We start from the raw sequence: 17,627 nt of genomic DNA, 5'->3' as shown, positions 1-17,627 counted from the left end.
TGCGCGTCCGGAGCCTGTGCTCCGCAACGGGAGAGGCCACAGCTGTGAGAGGCCCGCGTACCGAAAAAAATAAATAAATAAATACATCAAAAGTAATGTGGAGACTTTGTTTAGGTCTTGATTTCAGTAAATCAATTGTAAAATATGGAATAAAATTTAAGACAATTAAATTTGACATTGAATGTCTCTTTCATTATATTACAGTACTGTTAAAATTTTAAGTGTACTAATCATATTGCAGTTATGTTCTTTTTAAAACCCCTTTTATATTTTAGATATATATTCATAATTCCAGAAAGCTTAATCTTATATACTTATCAATAAAATAATATGAGTCTGGAATTTACTTCAAAAGAATCCAAAGGGCTGGAAAGAGGGCTATATATTAATCATTGTTTAGCTGATTTATATAGGTGCGTTCGTTAACCAACTTATTTAAGATATGTTTGAATACAGAGATTGGGTATTCCAAGTGAGTTAACTTAAAGTATTTCTGACCTCCTGCCTCATCACTGAAATCATTAAAGACTGAAGACAACTACTCACAGAAAGAAACATAGAACAAAGTTATAAAAAAGTAGTTAATGGAAGTACAATGTCGGCGCACACGTAAAAACTCCACTGAGAAAAGAACGAACTTCCAATGCCTAAAATCGGGGTAGGAGGCAATGGTCAACCCTGAGACTCCTTAACTGTTACTGAATGCCAAGGGGGCAATTTAGTAAAGAAAAAATACCTGATCTGGGAGTTAGACGACTAACAACGCCGAGCTTTGTAATTTCGAACTCACTTAACTTGTGTAGGTTTTGGAGTACGAAAACACAGGAAATTAAATAAAAATAACAGTAACAATAATAATTGCGTTGTGTGTACATATGTTATTCTATTTAAACTTGGGCGACTGACATAAACTTTTTAGAGGACTACTTAATGAGGTAGGCATCAACAGATGGTCTCATTTCTCATACGAGGTGATTGAGGTTCGAGGCCAATAACCTGTTTAAAGTCATATACTGGAACGACTTGGTCCAACCAATATTCCAGGTTTATCTAACAAGAAAGAATGCTTTGAACACTCCAACGCACTGAACTATATCCGAGAGAAGCTTGTGGGGGCTAGATGTGAAATTCTGGAGAACTTAAAACCGTTTCCACAGACCTACAATTTTTCATCGCTCTACACATCTCGGTCTCACCGGGAAAAAAACAAAACCAAACCAAACAGCCCTTCACTCACCATTAGGAAGCCGGTGCTCTCAGCTGGGACCTCCTGCCCCAGCTCCCCAAAGCCTCTATCCGCCAAGCCCCGAGCCTTCTCGAATCTCTCAGTCCGTGACCTTCAAACTACACCTCCCATAAAGCCGTGCGAGGACACCGGCCCTTCGCCGGAAGTTTGAGAGGCTCCATCCGGCGCCGGGAAGAGCGAGCGTGGGGGTTTCCTGGTTCCTCGAGTACAACCTGCGTTCTTCTATTCTGGTCACCTGTGGGTTAGTAGCAGCAGCGGCGAGTTAGTCGGCCCAGTGCCGCTTCTGGAGCTGGTAACCAGTTCTCTGTGCTCTCGGGTCTCCGCGCTGTCGGGCCCTTCCCTGCTGGGTGGTGTGGCGCAGCCTCGCGCTTGGACTTGCAGCCCAGGCGCCGGGGACTGGGCTGGGGACTCAGCCGATCCAGCGCAGTCTTTGAGGTGGGGAAAAAGAAGTGCTGCTTCATGTGTGCTTTCACGTTTTTAAATAAAAGTAATCTCACAGTACTGCCAAGGGAATAAACTCTCAAGGTATTTGACTGTTTGGAGACATTGGAGAGACCGTGCAATGGGTGGCGCTTGGTCGGTTAGATGGCCCTCTTGAACGCCCAAGAAATAATGGTCGGTGACTTAAGTGACAAAGCTGTATTTGAGGTCTGCCCTGTCTCTTGAGCCATGTGACCTTGGACCAGTCAGGGGCACCGGGGTACACATCCGTAAAAATGGATGTTCGTTTGGCTAAATCTAAGACTCTTTAAACTCAAGATTCTTTAAAATGACTTCTCAGGATAGTCCGTGTTCTTGGACAGCAAGGGCAGCATTTAGCGAACTGAATCACCTCATCCTGCCTTCAAATCCTTACCTTCAGGAGAACCTGACAATGAGAAGTGAAAAAGTAAATCAAACAGTAGAGGTGGACTTTAGACTTTGTGTGCTCTTCTGGAATGAGTAATGGTTCTATTTCTAGATGGCTTTTCTGCTGAGAAAGCCAAGGGAGAAAGTGCATTTTCCACTTCTTTTCACCTGAGACTACTGTATGCATAAGCATTGCGCTGGGGGTAGCGAATGGAACTATATTTTTGGAGGCCAGTTTTGCAGTCAACCTGCACTGAGTGGGCTGTGGAGAAGGTAAGGAAGTGACCATGACTTAAATATTGCCTGAAGTAAACCTAACTGAAGAACCTGTATGATATGATTTTAAGGAAAAAGCAACTTTAAAGGGAGACCATACATGAGTCAGTGTACAGCAGTGCAAAATAAAGTCCTGAAAAGTTGTAGCTTTCGTTATTCATAATTTTTTAAAGCATTTGGGAATCTTAATATGAAGAGAATAGTGAAGTAAATTCTAGAGTAAATCAAAAGAAATAAAAAATTGTTTTCTAATCTAGAAGTCACTCCCACTTTAAGTTGTATACAGAATTTCAATATTTTGTTTCTATTTCTGTGAGTAGTTTTGACCTATTTATAGGTAGCAGAAAGATACAAACAGGTAAGGTAAACAGTCACAAAGCCCACTTTTTTCTTTTTATATTGTCATGCTATTCCTACTACACAACTGATCAACAAAATTGCAGTGTCAGAACCCTAGAGACAACTGCTGTCAAAAATTATGGATTATAACCTTTCTTTCTCTTTAGCCTCAATACCTTATGCTCAGAATGGTAGAAACCTAGTTAGAATCCCAAATCTTTTCTTAATAGAATTTCATAGAAAAAAAAACATACCTTACAAAAAGTACTTTGAGAAGTTTATAGACAACTGAAATATGAACCATTTCCACCCACACACACAAAAAAGCTCAGTTTGTGCCCTACCACATTCAGTCCACAATTAGGCAACATTTATTAAAAGGTATGGAACAATTATTTTCTTTTTTACTGAAATAACAGTAACAAAGCAGACAAAGTTAATGGTTTTAAAAGCTTCAGTGATTCAAGTATAGACAAAGTGACCAATAGAACAGTGTCCAATAATAGGTCCAAAATATATGGTCATCTCATTTGTGAAAAGGATAATACTGCAATGTAATGGGACAAAGATAGTGAATTCAAGAAAGATGCTGAGGCAAATGGATTATCTATTGGGATAAAATGTATCGTGACCCCTACCTCACACCATGAGCAAAAATCATTCCCTGATGGATTAGCAGAATTAACTATGCAAGGTAAAGCAATAAATTTTTTTCATGTGAAACGTAGCTTTTTGAATAGGATCATAATTTCCCTGAGAGGACAGATCTGTTTCTAGTACCACAGATTCTAAGAATACTACTTGGCATCTGCTGAAAACATCTGTCTTTATTTCTGTCTGCTTGCTTTAACTCCCCTCATGCCCTGATCCATATTGAAGTCCCTCTGGTTTGCCTGAAATACACTTTCCTCTTTGTAATGTCTGTTACCTTATTCCCCCTCCCAATGATGTCACCCCCTTCAACTGTATTCCACCAAAGTTCTTTATACATTATTTTATACATCCCCCATGTTGAATTATATTTAAAATTCTCAACTGATAACAGTTTTGAAATTATGCTGTGATGACAGTTGAATACTAGTTACCTTTTTAAGAGTATATTGTTTTAGAAACCATGACTAATATTCTAATTATATCAGCACCCTGATAATGGTCAATCGTTGATACAAGAAAGCAATTGCAAATGAGTTTTTTTTCCTATTTTCCTATTTTAAGGAAGAAATGTCTTCTGTAAAAAGAAGTCCAAACCAAGAAATTACATCCCAATTTCACTGTTCAGCTGCAGAAGGAGATATTGCCAGGTTAACAGTAATGCTCAGTCATTCTCCATCTCTTCTCAATGAAACTTCTGAAAATGGCTGGACTGCTTTAATGTATGCTGCAAGGAATGGGCACCCAGATGTTGTCCAGTTTCTGCTTGAGAAAGGGTAAACATTTTAGGCTGTACCACCTGAAGGAGTGTCTGGTTTAATTTCTGGTTTACGTATTTTCTTTTAAATTTTTCTTATAGCCATATTTATAACATTGGGCTTGTAAATAACTCATTGAACAGTCTTGTTATATAATAGCATAATTTCTAATTAAAAATTTTTAACTTTTTTTAATTGGGAAATTAACTCTTCATACTTAACAGCAAAGAAATTGAGTTAAATTAATTTTTTTCTCCCAAATAGAATGTGTAAACCTACCCACTATGACTATAGAAAACTCCTTGTAAAAATTTAATATCTCATTATAGCACATAAAACGTATGCTTTTTTTATTTTATAAATAATCTTCCAGAAATTTTAAATATCTGCTGTCTCTAACTTTTAATCATTTATGATTGTCTCTTTTACCTTTCCATTAGTATATTATGTGCTAAAACAAAAAGAAATATATGCAATTATTAAATAGAGGGGCTATCACGTACATCTGGAAATATTGTAATAAATACTGAAGAAAATGTTTCTTTACTTTTTTGCTTCCATCCATAGGTGCGACAGATCCATTATCAATAAATCAAGGCAGACTGCACTGGATATTGCTAAATTTTGGGGTTATAAGCATATAGCTAATTTACTAGCTGATGCTAAAGGTGGGAAGAAGCCTTGGTTCCTAACCAGTGAAATGGAAGAATGTGAAAATTATTTTAGCAAGACACTACTGGACCGGAAAAGTGAAAAAAGAAATAATTCTGACTGGCTGTTAGCAAAAGAAAGCCATCCAGCCACAGTTTATATCCTTTTCTCAGATTTAAATCCCTTGGTTACTCTAGGTGGCAATGAAGAAAGTTTCCAACAGCCGGAAGTCAGGCTTTGTCAGCTGAACTACACAGATATAAAGGATTATTTGGCTCAGCCTGAGAAGATCACCTTGATTTTCCTTGGAGTAGAACTTGAAATGAAAAAAGAGTTATTTAATTATGCTGGGGAAGTCTCACAAGAAAAAGGTGCAGAAAAAGATGCGTTGGTTGCCTGGTTTGCTTTAGGTATAGATCCTGTTGCTGCTGAGGAATTTAAGCAAAGACATGAAAATTGCTATTTTCTTCATCCTCCAATGCCAGCTCTTCTGCAATTGAAAGAAAAAGAAGCTGGTAAGAAGTGAACACTGTTTACTTGTATTGGTAATAATCTGATTTTTGGTACTGGATTGAAATTGCATGTATCCACAATTTCTAGGAAGCACACTCTTTCCAGGAAGCAATGAAATTAGGCTGTCTTCATTAGAAACTTCCTAAAGTTCTCACCCTAGAGGACTACTCTCCCGAGTGGTTACAGCAGTTTTAATCAGCCAGGATTAGTTTCCCCAGAATTAACCCTAATGCATACTGGTTTCACTTGATTTTTTAGTGAATGATTATTGAGTGCCTGCTGTACACTGAGCATAATGGCAAAGACCTTGACTGTTTTGCTTTGCTGTCTGTTGCTTGCTATGCCAGTTCATGTGGGGTCATATATATCATGGTAAGAATGAGGGATTTTATTCTAAATTCCATTTAAATGTTATAACCTGGCCTAGGTTTTAAAAAAAAAAAAAACCCTCACTCTGGCTGCTTTGTAGATCATGAACTGTAGATAATTAAGTGTGGAAGTCAGGAGTCCTATTAAGAGGGGACTGGAGATTACAGTAGCCCAGGTAAGAGATTGCAGTGGCTTGGATTAGTGGAGTAGAGAGAAAGGGAGAGTTTGCGATATTCAGGAGGTAGAACTGATAGGGCTTGAACAGTAGGTTGAGACTTATAAGTGAGAAAGAGATGCTGGTAACCTAGACTACGTCTGAGTTGTTAAGATGATAATAGGGGAGATGGAGGAAAAGTGGTACATTCAAGATATATTTTGGAGAGCAAATCAGCGGTACTTGCTAATGGAGTGGGTATGGGGTATATAATAATGAAAGAAAAGATCAAGAATGACTGCTAAGTTTGAGACTTTAGTAATTTGGTAGATAGTAGTACTCTTTCTTGATAAAATAATATAGAATGATGGGTAGAGTGAGGGAAGCAGGACAGACTTGAAGTAAATCAAGATTTTCACTTTGGGCATGTTAACTTTCAGAGAAGGGAAATAGAATCTGGAACTAAGGAGAGGAACTGGAATATACCTGTATGGCAGTCATCAACACAAAGGTGGTATTTAAATCCCAGGAAATTTCTGAGATTACTTAGAGAGTTGAGAGCAAGCAAAAAAAAGAACCTGAATCCCCCTAAATTTAGAGGTCAGATAGGAGAGGAGCCATCAGATAGGAGAGGTCAGATAGGAGAGGAGCTACCTGTATGGCAGTCATCAACACAAAGGTGGTATTTAAATCCCAGGAAATTTCTGAGATTACTTAGAGAGTTGAGAGCAAGCAAAAAAAAGAACCTGAATCCCCCTAAATTTAGAGGTCAGATAGGAGAGGAGCCATCAAAGATGATGTTGACAGTGCGGCCGTAAGGTAAGAAGAAAACAGAATGTGCTCATGGAAACCAAGAGAGCAAAGTATTTCTTGGCGTTAGTAGTCAAATACATTGAATGCTGCTGAGAATTTGAGTAAGATGACAAAGATTTTTTTTTTTTTTAAGAATCTTTGGTTTGATAACATGAAGCTGTTGATGAATTTGATGAGAGGAGTGTCAGTGGAATAGAAGGTATATTACAGTAGACTGATGAGTTAATGAGAGGTGAGGAAGGGGTCACTTCTCAATGTCCACATTCTCTTAGGCGATCTGGTAGGCTCTTCCAGAGACTTCTTAGCACTCATCCCAAAATCTGGGGTGGTATGTTTTATTCCCCACACCTGTGGAAAAAACACAACACTTTTAAAAAGAAAATATCCTTTCTTTGAAGCTGTATATATAATTTTAAGATCAAAAGGATCTTTAAAAAAAAGCTAGTAAGGAAACTGAGGCTGTTTTACTCAGCTGCTTTGTAACCTTACATAGATACTTAACCTCTGTCTGCCTCAGTTTCCTCCTCCCAAAAATGAGGATAATAATAGTACCTACATTATAGTGTTGCTCTAAACATTAAATAAGATAATGTATGTAAAGATCTTTGCCAGGTGCTTGACACATAGTAAGTACTCAATAAATGTTAGCTTCCCCCCCCCCCCCCCCCGCTATGTGGGCCTCTCACTGTTGTGGCCTCTCCCATTGCGGAGCACAGGCTCCAGACGCGCAGGCTCAGCGGCCATGGCTCACGGGCCCAGCCACTCCACGGCATGTGGGATCTTCCCGGACCGGGGCACGAACCCCTGTCCCCTGCATCAGCAGGCGGACTCTCAACCACTGCACCACTAGGGAAGCCCAAGTGTTAGCTTTTTGTATTGTGATGATACTGAAATAATGCGATACCTTGAGGTAAATTACATAATACACAGTAACAGAGCAGGCAGATATTTAATGTTGCCTATGGTTCACTGAATTTCAATGTTACATTTGTTTTTATTTATGGTTTATTAGTTGCATTTTTCCTAGTTTAAAATGTTGTTATTGCTGTTTCTGATTGTTTTGTTTATTCCAAAATCCTTAGACCGAATAATCTATTTTAGGAGAGAGGTTTTGTCAGGCATTTGAAATGTAGCATTTCTACGCTTATTGCCCCAATTCTAGTATTTTTGGTCAGGCCATATTAATTCTTTTTTGAAGTATCAGGGTAAAGGCTATAGACAAAGTGTACATATTCTAAGATTTATTCTATTAGGCATTTTTGTCATAAACAAAGTTAATCACAAAAGTTGTAAACACAATATTTTTAAAAAATTATTCTGTGTAGTTTCTAGTTGTAAACAGAGTATGTTCCATAGTGACACAGTCCAGTATTGTCTTAGTCCCAAGGAAAGTAGAGACGGGTTCCTACAGTTTCCTAGTAATATTGTCTTTATGGCCCAAATCTAAGTTAAGAACTTACACTACAGTGTAAGACACTACAAACTGTCTTTGTAGTGTATTTTTATAAAAGTCACTATTGTAAAGTCACTATTTGTAAAGTCACTATACCCTAGAGTCATGCATATCCAAAATTTACAAATCACCTATAGTAAATGCCGAAACTAATACAGTGTATACAGATGTTAGTACCTCTATCTTTTTTTTAATAAATTTATTTATTTTATTTACTTATTTTTGGCTGCATTGGGTCTTCGTTGCAGCGCGCGGACTTTCTCTAGTTGCGGCAAGCGGGGGCTACTCTTCACTGCGGTGCACGTGATTCTTATTGCAGTGGCTTTTCTTGTTGGAGAGCATGGGCTCTAGGTGCGCAAGTTGCAGTAGTTGTGGCATGCGGGCTCAGTAGTTGTGGCTTGCGGGCTCTAGAGCGCAGGCTCAGTAGTTGTAGTGCACAGGCTTAGTTGCTCTGCGGCATGTGGGATCTTCCTGGACCAGGGATCGAACCCACGTCCCCTGCATTAGCAGGCAGATTCTTAACAACTGAGCCACCAGGGAAGTCCCAGTATATCTATCTTATATGAGAGTTGTATGAGAGACAATATTTTATTAGTCCAAATTAAAGGTAAATCTAATTTTCATTTGTCATCTGTAGAATTAAATCTTTTACTTTAAAAGAAAGATACAGATCATAAAAATAGGAATAATAAAACCCTTGAGCACACAGCTATTCAGAAAATATAGTGTACCTCTTTATTATGACCTAAGAATATTTTACTTCTATATTAATTTGTTTACAATTTGTCACAGAAGTAAAACTTCTCTTGCTTCTCTCGTAGGGGTTGTAGCTCAAGCAAGATCTGTCCTCGCCTGGCACAGTCGATATAAGTTCTGCCCAACCTGTGGAAGTGCAACTAAAATTGAAGAAGGTGGCTATAAAAGAGTATGCTTAAAAGAAGACTGTCCTAGCCTCCATGGTGTTCACAATACATCATATCCAAGAGTTGGTAAGCCTTTTCTTTTACAGTGAAACCTCAGCCATCTGGAAATTTTAGGGAATAAGCCATTCTGGAAAGACAAGATTTTGAGTTGCTGAGGGGCTTACCTTTTTATTGAAAGCATGTTTAATTTAACTATTAAGACTATAATTATTAAAGTATTGCATACTTTGATGACTTTTACTACCCTTCTTAACCCTGGGTTAATCAGCATGAATTTCATGCATTGAGATACATGATTTCAAAGTACCTGCTTGTGGCATCACCAAAGCAGTAGAGCCTGGAGCTAGCTTCTCATTACTGCTGGTGTCTGCCTGTACTTTCTCTCCTCCTAATTGGTGCTTTGAGTTGGCTGTGGAATTAGAAATCTGATAACCCAGCCCTTTAAAGTTGTGTGAAAAAAGGATAGACTCAGCAACACCTGACAGTTGACAACCTGACAACACCAGGAGTTCTCCTGGGAGTAAAGTGCATGGCTTAGTGACATATATGTTTGCTGCTTAGGAGCCTTTTACATTTGATTACCGGTTCTCAGTTGTGATCTAGTGAGGCGAATTTACTGAATTAGTGACTTCTCGAGAGAGGAACTATTATTTAAAGTAATTTTTTTTTATGGATTAAACTCAATCATAGAGCCACATTATCTTTTAAAAACATTTTGTTAAGGACTGCGATGGAAGGAATAGGGAAATTCACTACATTTGCTATGGTAAAACTTGAATTTTCTCCACGCCATGTATTACCTACTCAAACTTCTTTCTAATTAAAAAATAAAAATAAGCCTAGCATACCATAAATACACAATGAATGTTGCTATTAAGATGAGAAAGAAGACAAAAATGATCTTTATTTAGCTTACTTACAATATTCTGTGCAGTTTTCCTGAAATACTCTGTCTCCTGGCAGAAAGAAACAGTCTCTTGTAACTAGACAAAAGTCTTGTTCTTACAGGAGATGCATGTTTTTATTATCCTACTAGACAGTGACTTTACACAGTGAGTCTAAATTATTTTTTCCTGTCATTCATACATCTGATTTTTTTTTTTTTTTAAACAGATCCAGTAGTAATCATGCAAGTTATTCATCCAGATGGGACCAAATGTCTTTTAGGCAGGCAGAAAAGATTTCCTCCAGGCATGTTTACCTGCCTTGCTGGATTTATTGAACCTGGTAAGCCTTTTCTTAATAATTTTTATAGTAATTTTCATTTAACTTATAATTTCTAAATAAAAAGTTTGGACAGCATTTGAGAAATAATCTCTGATAAATTATCATGTTATAAAACTGGGATATTTTTAAATATTTTCTGTGTACTTTAGATGATATAATTTTTATTTTTACCAGTGGAATAGTTTTGTGTTTTAAAAATTCATTATTTGCTCTTTCATATATCTTTCATATATTGCCCTTACCCAAGGTATCTGCATGATATACACCTCACTTCCTTCTGTACTAGGCTCAATTGTCACCGTTTCAGAGAGGCCTTCCCTGATAGCCCTAAATACATTAGTTAGCCGTATACCCTGCATTTACAATCCCTGTCATCCAGTCTGATTTTTCCCTACAGCACTCATCAGCACCTAACATGGTATATATGTATGTATTTATCTATTTATCTACCTATCTATTTGTTTATTATTTGCTAGTACCAGAATGTAAGTTCCATAAAGGCAAGGACTTTGTTTTATTTATTGCTCTATCCTAAACCTTTAGAGCATACGCCTGATATGTTATAGTAGTTCAGTAAATATTTGCGGAATAAATGAATTAATATATCTAATTAACACGTTTAATCTCAACTTCCAATATTAATCTACATTGATAGATAATAATAGTACTAAACATATGTAGTGCCACACTTTCCTGAAGGCTTTCTTTGTATTCAATCATGTGATCCTCATACAAGGTTATAAAGTAGGTGGTATTTCAGCAGTTTTACAGATGGGGCACTAAGGTACAGGGGCTGAATAACTTGCCCAGGATCAAATAGCTAGTAAGTGATAGGGCAGGGATTCAAACCTGGGCAGTTTGGCTCTGAGTCCATGCTGTTAATTTCTATGCTGCCTCTAAGTAGCTCTAGGTCATTTTTTTTAACTGCTGTATAGCCTTCCATTTATGAATATTCTGCAATTCATTTATCCAGTTCTGCTGTTGGACATTTAGTTTATTTCAAAGCTTTTACTATTACAAACAACACTGCAGTGAATAATCTTGAACTACTCCTTGTACACATTTGCAAGGAGTGGTATAAGCCTCCATAGGGTGTATATCTGAGAGTAGAATTGCTAGCTCATAGAATATGAGCATCTTAATCTTTTCCACATATTGCCAAGTTGTTTTCTGAAGTGTTCCTACCAATTTACACTCCCTCTGGAAGTACATGAAATGTCTATTATTCCTCATCTTCACCAAGTTAGGAATATCAAGATTTTTATTTGCCATTCTGATGGTTATGAAATGGTTATGTCATTGTCGTTTTAATTTTTATTTCCCTGCTGATGGAGCATCTTTTTTCAAATATGTATTAGGCATCCAGTTTCTTTTTCCCTGAATTTTACATTTTTAGCTTCTTTGCCTATTTTTGTTTTGGTTGTTGATCTTTTCTTCTTATTGATTTTAGGGGTTTTTTAATATGTATTGTATGCTAATCTTTAGTTTGGTCTTACAAATATCTTATGCTAGTCTATGAGTTATCTTTTCACTAATTTTATGAATATAAATTAATTTTAATATAGGAAATTTACCAATCTATTTGAAATAGAAAGCTGTATTTAAATAGCAAACTATTTCTAAACTTTCAGATAAATTTAACTTAGAAACTATTCCCTTTATTCTAATTCTCAGTTTCAACAAATCAGAAATATAAATTACATTTATAGGCATTACTTTATTATAGCTGGGTCAACAGTTATATAGAGAAAAATAATCATTTGGTAAGAGAAAAATAATGAGTTTCATTGTATGCTGTTTTTAAAATTGTAGTTTTTAACTCTTTGGAAAAGAGTTATCTGCAATAATTGTTTGACAACATAAAAAAATGTTTCGAGATTTTAGTGAGGAAAAGGTTAGCTACATAAACAACATAATATATAAAGTGTTTGCATAGTGTTTAGCCAACAGTAAGTAGGTGCTGGATCGTCGTAGATGTTATAATTTTTAAAATATAACAAATTTAGACCTTTATGAAATGAAAAGTTTCTTGGCATTTTGATTCTGTAGGTAGTCATATAAGAAATAATGTTTCTTGGGCTTCCCTGGTGGCGCAGTGGTTGAGAGTCTGCCTGCCGATGCAGGGGACACGGGTTCGTGCCCCGGTCTGGGAAGATCCCACATGCCGCGGAGCGGCTGGGCCCGTGAGCCATGGCCGCTGAGCCTGCGCGTCTGGACCCTGTGCTCCGCAACGGGAGAGGCCACAACAGTGAGAGGCCCTAGTACCACCAAAAAAAAGAAATAATGTTTCTTGAATTCCAGTCTCGTTTTAGGCTTCTGCTTTCTGATTCTTTGAATTGGGTTTCTGTCCAAAGTGTTTTCCAAATGTTTGAACCATTTGGAGCACAAAATGTCCAGGGTATGTTCATCAGCTACTTGTTCTTTTGCCCCATTTGGTTAGGGGAGACAATAGAAGATGCTGTTCGGAGAGAAGTAGAAGAAGAAAGTGGAGTCAAAGTTGGCCGTGTTCAGTATGTCTCTTGTCAACCATGGCCTATGCCCTCCTCCTTAATGATTGGTTGCTTAGCTGTGGCAGTGTCTACAGAAATTAAAGTTGACAAGAATGAAATAGAGGATGCCCGCTGGTTCACTAGAGAACAGGTGAAGTTCAATTTAATTTCCTTCTTCTATTGATTCTCTGACTCTGTTGGTTTGGGCATGTAGCAAGGATACATGTTTTCAACAAGTTGAATGAATGGCTATGGCCCCCTCATCATTCATGGATTACAATGTAATTGATGTGTCCACTGTTAACTCCTTCTGTGAGATTCTTCTAGTAATGATGACTGTGCCGTTTTCTCATTTCAAATGCCATTCCTTGAGATAATGATACCTTTCAGTGGCCTTAAAATGGGTGCACATTATTTCAGAGATGAGAAGCAGGAATATTATTATTAGACATATTTTAGTTTGTAGCATTAAAGCAAGTAACTCAAAAAATATCAGTAAAAATGCATATAAGTTTTGAAAAGTTCTTGTTCATTTTAAATGTACTTGACAAGACTGACGAAACTGTATAACAGATACACTCACAGAACTTTTTAAAACTCATCCTTAAGTAATACAATGAAAGATAAATTACTTGTCTGTGTTTTGTATAACCCAATGTCTTTGTATAGAAAACAGATGGATACTCTACAGTAGTGAAGACCTGAAATCCTTAGTGACTTCGCTTACACAAAATTAATTTTATTTTATGCTCAACCTCAAAAAAAGTAGAAATTAGATTTTTTTTCCAGAATTTTATAAAAGGATAAAAGGGAATTTTTTCCAAAAGTTGATTTCACTTTGAAAATAAATGTGTAGCATATACTTTGCTTTTTCATAACCTTATTTTCATCAGGAAAATGTCTTTCTGGAATATTTTAAAAATTGAATCACTGACTCAATGAAGCAACTAAAAATAGTGTACTAAATTTTGCATGTTGAATATAGATGTTATTACTTTCTCCTGTTGTTATTCACTGTAAAAGTCATTACATTTTAGTTGAATTGTATAAGCATAGAAATAGTATTTAAGTATGACAGACAGTTTTAAAATCCTAATACGTTTTATTGTGGTGTATTTTAGGTTGTGGATGTTCTGACCAAAGGGAAGCAGCAGGCATTCTTTGTGCCACCAAGCCGAGCTATTGCACATCAACTAATCAAACACTGGATTGGAATGAACCCCAATCTCTAAATCAAATAACTAAACTTTGACTATGTCTAATTGATTTCTTTTTTTTTAAGTCAAAATTAAATTTTATTTCACACTGATAGAAACCATGAAAAAGATTTACATTTTCCCACATTACAGCACAACATTTCAACAGATATTTCTTGCCATAAATTAGATCTTGCTGATATGTGTGAAACAATAGCTTATATTTTTAAAGATAAAAGCAAAATGACTTAGTAAATGATTGTTTAAAAACTGTAAATCCAGACATAAACATATGGCTTCATTATTAACATCCTATACTGTCCATACAAAATCGTTTCCATCATCAAGTAGCACCCATTTATAAAGCATTCCTAACAGTGTTCTGGTCAGTTGGGATACAGCAGAAAAATTAACAACAGTTCAGAAATATCAAGCGTACATTTTTGCTACATATTAACCTGGGTGGTAACTACACCATAAAAATCTATTTAAAATCAAATAATTGCTACTTTTATGTTTGCACAAAAACTAACTTAAAAAGATCCTCTCTGACTACAGTGAAAATTTCAAATAAGTCCATTGGCAGATAAAAGTAAAGCAGATTCTTTGAATGGGATTGTTCATTTCCTACAGCAGTCGGTTTCAAACCTATGTGCAAAATAAGTAAACTAAAACTCTGTGCTACGAGGAGAATCATCTTAGAGCAAATCATCTTAGAAATGACAGTTTGTAAGATCAGTCTTAAATATTTCAAAACATACTAGAACATGACCTAATTATTCTTCCAGATAATTACAGAAAAATACTACCACAGAATTATTCTCGTTACCTGGACTGAAGATTCTAGTAACTCTGCAGGCCTAAACTGCAGACAAAGGTCCAGTTTAAGAAGTAGTGCAGAAACTTTGAAGGGATGTCTGGTTTCTTTCTACAAGTATAAATACATTTTCAATGCCATCATGTCTGTGATTCAGAATGTCAAATTACAGCATGTATTGACAGCAGATGTTTATGGCAAGTAGGCAATATTTGGTCTGTTATGAAGAATAAAAAAGAAAGAACGTATTTCATTTCTAGAGAGGAAAAAGAATATTAAATAGAAATTATATTCAGGAAAGAAAAACCTGGTCCCCAAAATAAAAGGGCCATGACACTTAGAAGCATTATCCCTATAATTAGGAATAATGTAATAACACATTCTTACTATGTATTATAATCATTAAGCACATATGAACACATATATAAAAATGCAGATACTGCATGGTGACAAATTTGGGAATAAGTCCAGAGTCTAAGTCACAGCATGCATAACCTGTCTTAACTGCTCATTTATACCTGAAAAAGTTTTCATTAAGCATACTAATAATTTTCAAGTGATGTAATAAAAAATCTGGTTGCAGTATTTTATTATTTTGCTGAATTACATTTGGGAGAAAGAAGCTAGCTGCTTCACCTATTTTAATACTAGTATATTCTGGATCATACTATAGATAGAAACTTAACAGATCATAAATTTCCCACGAGGAGATTCATTTAGTCTGTGTCATTGGTGTGTATTTGCAAAACATTTTAACACTGCGAACATCAGAGGTTTCAAGATCGGGCACAGGAAAAAGCTTATACTCTACGATGATGCTGGTGTGCACTTCTCCACAAGGTCTCTCAGTGACGTCAATCAATGGGAGGTAGGAGTTTATCAATGAACTGCTTGATATCCATCATTTCCTGTTGACATGAACCGTGCATCATGCCTCCAGAGGTTTTGAAGGTTACATTGGCTGGATTTACCAAGGTTTTCAGCCTTTCAGCAGTGGAGAACCAAACACTAGGGGAACTAAAGGATCCAAATCTCCATGGCACTGAAGAATAGAAATGTCTCTATTCACGCCACTGATAAGACCCTGTGGAAAGGAAGCTCGCAGCGGCAGCCAGCAGCTGAGAGCGGTGACGCCGGCCGGCTTCTGCTGTGTGGTCAGTGCCATGTACAGAGATAAAGCTCCTCCTTGAGAAAATCCTCCCAAAATAATTCTGTTAGAAGGAATGCCATTCTTCACCTCTTGCTCTATCAAAGATTTTACACTTTCTGCTGCTTAATTCCAGTTTCATCTTCCTGTGAATCGGGTGAAAGCCCAATAAATGTCAAACCAAGTAGGCATGGCCACGTTCATATTTAATGTTACAGACATAACCGGTCCCGTGTCTCCCAATCCTTGAAGGAAAATCACCGCAGCGGAGGCCTTCCGGACGGCGGGCACGATGGCGGGCAGCGGGGTCGAGGTGTTATTGCCACACAGACACCGGCTCGACCCACCGCGCGGCCGAAGCGGAAAGCGGTGCGATCGCCGCATCCCGCCAGCGCACGGGCGCACGCTGAGGCGCGTGCGCGCCCACGCGGCGCCGCACCGCCCTCAGACCCCGCCCTAATTGATTTCTAATCCCATTTATTCCTCAAGTGAGATTAGAAATGTTTAATGCGTTTTAGAACGTCACAACACAAATATCATACTGGGTTTTCGAAATGTACCTTCCATCTTAACGATAAAATTCATATTTTAAAAAATTATAACATTTCCGCAGATTTTGTTAAATCTGAGTCAGCATTCTCTGAACTTTCTGGGGTGGGGGGAGTTGTGCTCCACAGTTTTATCTCACAAAACCGTATTTCTAATAAGAGAAATCATGTAAAGAAGTATGTGCTGAAAATGTAAATAAACCTAAATTTCAGCACCTCCTGTAAGCATAAGACCATTCACTAAAGGTCTTTTTTGAGAAATGAGACAAAATATTTTTAATGAATTTTGAGCTTGATTTTTAATACTTTCGTTATCATGAAGGTCCTTTTGGTTGTCAGTAGCTGATTTTTGCTCATCTTCCCATTGTAGTCCACTTTTTCTCCTGGTTCCATTGTTCTAACAGTGGCACTGTTAACAGTGTTACTACTAGTCTGTTTTGATCAGTGTTAAGAATTTTCTATTTCAACAACTCTATTAGTGAGCACTATACCACGCCCTCAGGGAAACAGAACTTCAGTGAGAGAATACCATTGTGTCTGGGACCCCCTTCTTAAACAAAATTAATTAACATATCTATTTGTTAGCTCTACTCAAAGTTGTTCTTAAGACAAATCAGGAGTCTCTGCTTTTTTCAGTGAAATTAAACATATCTACAAGGAATTCTTTTCAAGGTCAAATATTAAATAAAATCCCAGATAGATTTACATATTTAATAAAAACACTGGCTTATGTCATTTTGTGATAAGGGAATGTATCTTCATTAGGGGAAAATTATATAATCATTACTAATAACATTTATTAAACTCAAATACAACATCTTGGTTTTGGCCTTATTTCAACACATTCTAAGAAACGTTTATTTAATAAGCATATCTTAGAACTGAAACAGTAAGATTTTAGAGAAAGTAAACTGCAGCATTTCACAATTTTGCAACATAAAACTCATATTTTATAAGGATGTTTTGAAATTGTTTTAAAAGGTACTTTATAAATGTATAAATTTATATCATTCGGCTCTTTACTATTCTATGTTGGAACTGGAAAAGAAGTTAAAGACAATATTTGTAGTTCACTGCCTTTTTTTTATAGATAAGGAAAAGGAAATCCTGAAAGGTGAATTTAATTAATTTATCCGTTAAAGGTGAATCAATTAATTAATTAATTGGTGAAAGTCACACAATTACAACCACTTACAATTGTTAATACA

General features: G+C 36.7%; 1 protein-coding gene and 1 pseudogene across 7 annotated transcripts; one reads left to right on the top strand and one right to left on the bottom strand.

Moving 5' to 3' along the window:
• Window positions 1–1,407: 1,407 nt before the first annotated feature.
• NUDT12 (nudix hydrolase 12) lies at window positions 1,408–13,973 on the top strand. 7 transcript variants are annotated; one of them, XM_060143350.1, is made up of 8 exons: window positions 1,415–1,538; window positions 2,208–2,368; window positions 3,926–4,137; window positions 4,687–5,285; window positions 8,894–9,061; window positions 10,109–10,222; window positions 12,663–12,862; window positions 13,833–13,973. In XM_060143350.1, the coding sequence occupies exons 2-8, from the start codon at window positions 2,306–2,308 to the stop codon at window positions 13,941–13,943; spliced, it is 1,467 nt and encodes a 488-aa protein (XP_059999333.1). In that variant the 5' UTR covers window positions 1,415–1,538; window positions 2,208–2,305; the 3' UTR covers window positions 13,944–13,973. The 7 variants fall into 7 exon arrangements, with proteins under 7 accessions (XP_059999336.1, XP_059999333.1, XP_059999338.1 ...); XM_060143354.1 differs by lacking the exon at window positions 2,208–2,368 and adding an exon at window positions 3,251–3,404 and having other exon boundaries at window positions 1,451–1,538; XM_060143353.1 differs by lacking the exon at window positions 2,208–2,368 and having other exon boundaries at window positions 1,408–1,538.
• LOC132518349 (acyl-protein thioesterase 1-like) lies at window positions 13,827–16,255 on the bottom strand (annotated as a pseudogene).
• Window positions 16,256–17,627: the final 1,372 nt, after the last annotated feature.

Source organism: Lagenorhynchus albirostris, chromosome 3, assembly GCF_949774975.1.
Source record: "Lagenorhynchus albirostris chromosome 3, mLagAlb1.1, whole genome shotgun sequence".
Classification (NCBI taxonomy): Eukaryota; Metazoa; Chordata; class Mammalia; order Artiodactyla; family Delphinidae; genus Lagenorhynchus; species Lagenorhynchus albirostris.
The sequence above is the reverse complement of the archived record's forward strand: the minus strand, read 5'-3'. Positions and strand labels throughout refer to the sequence as shown.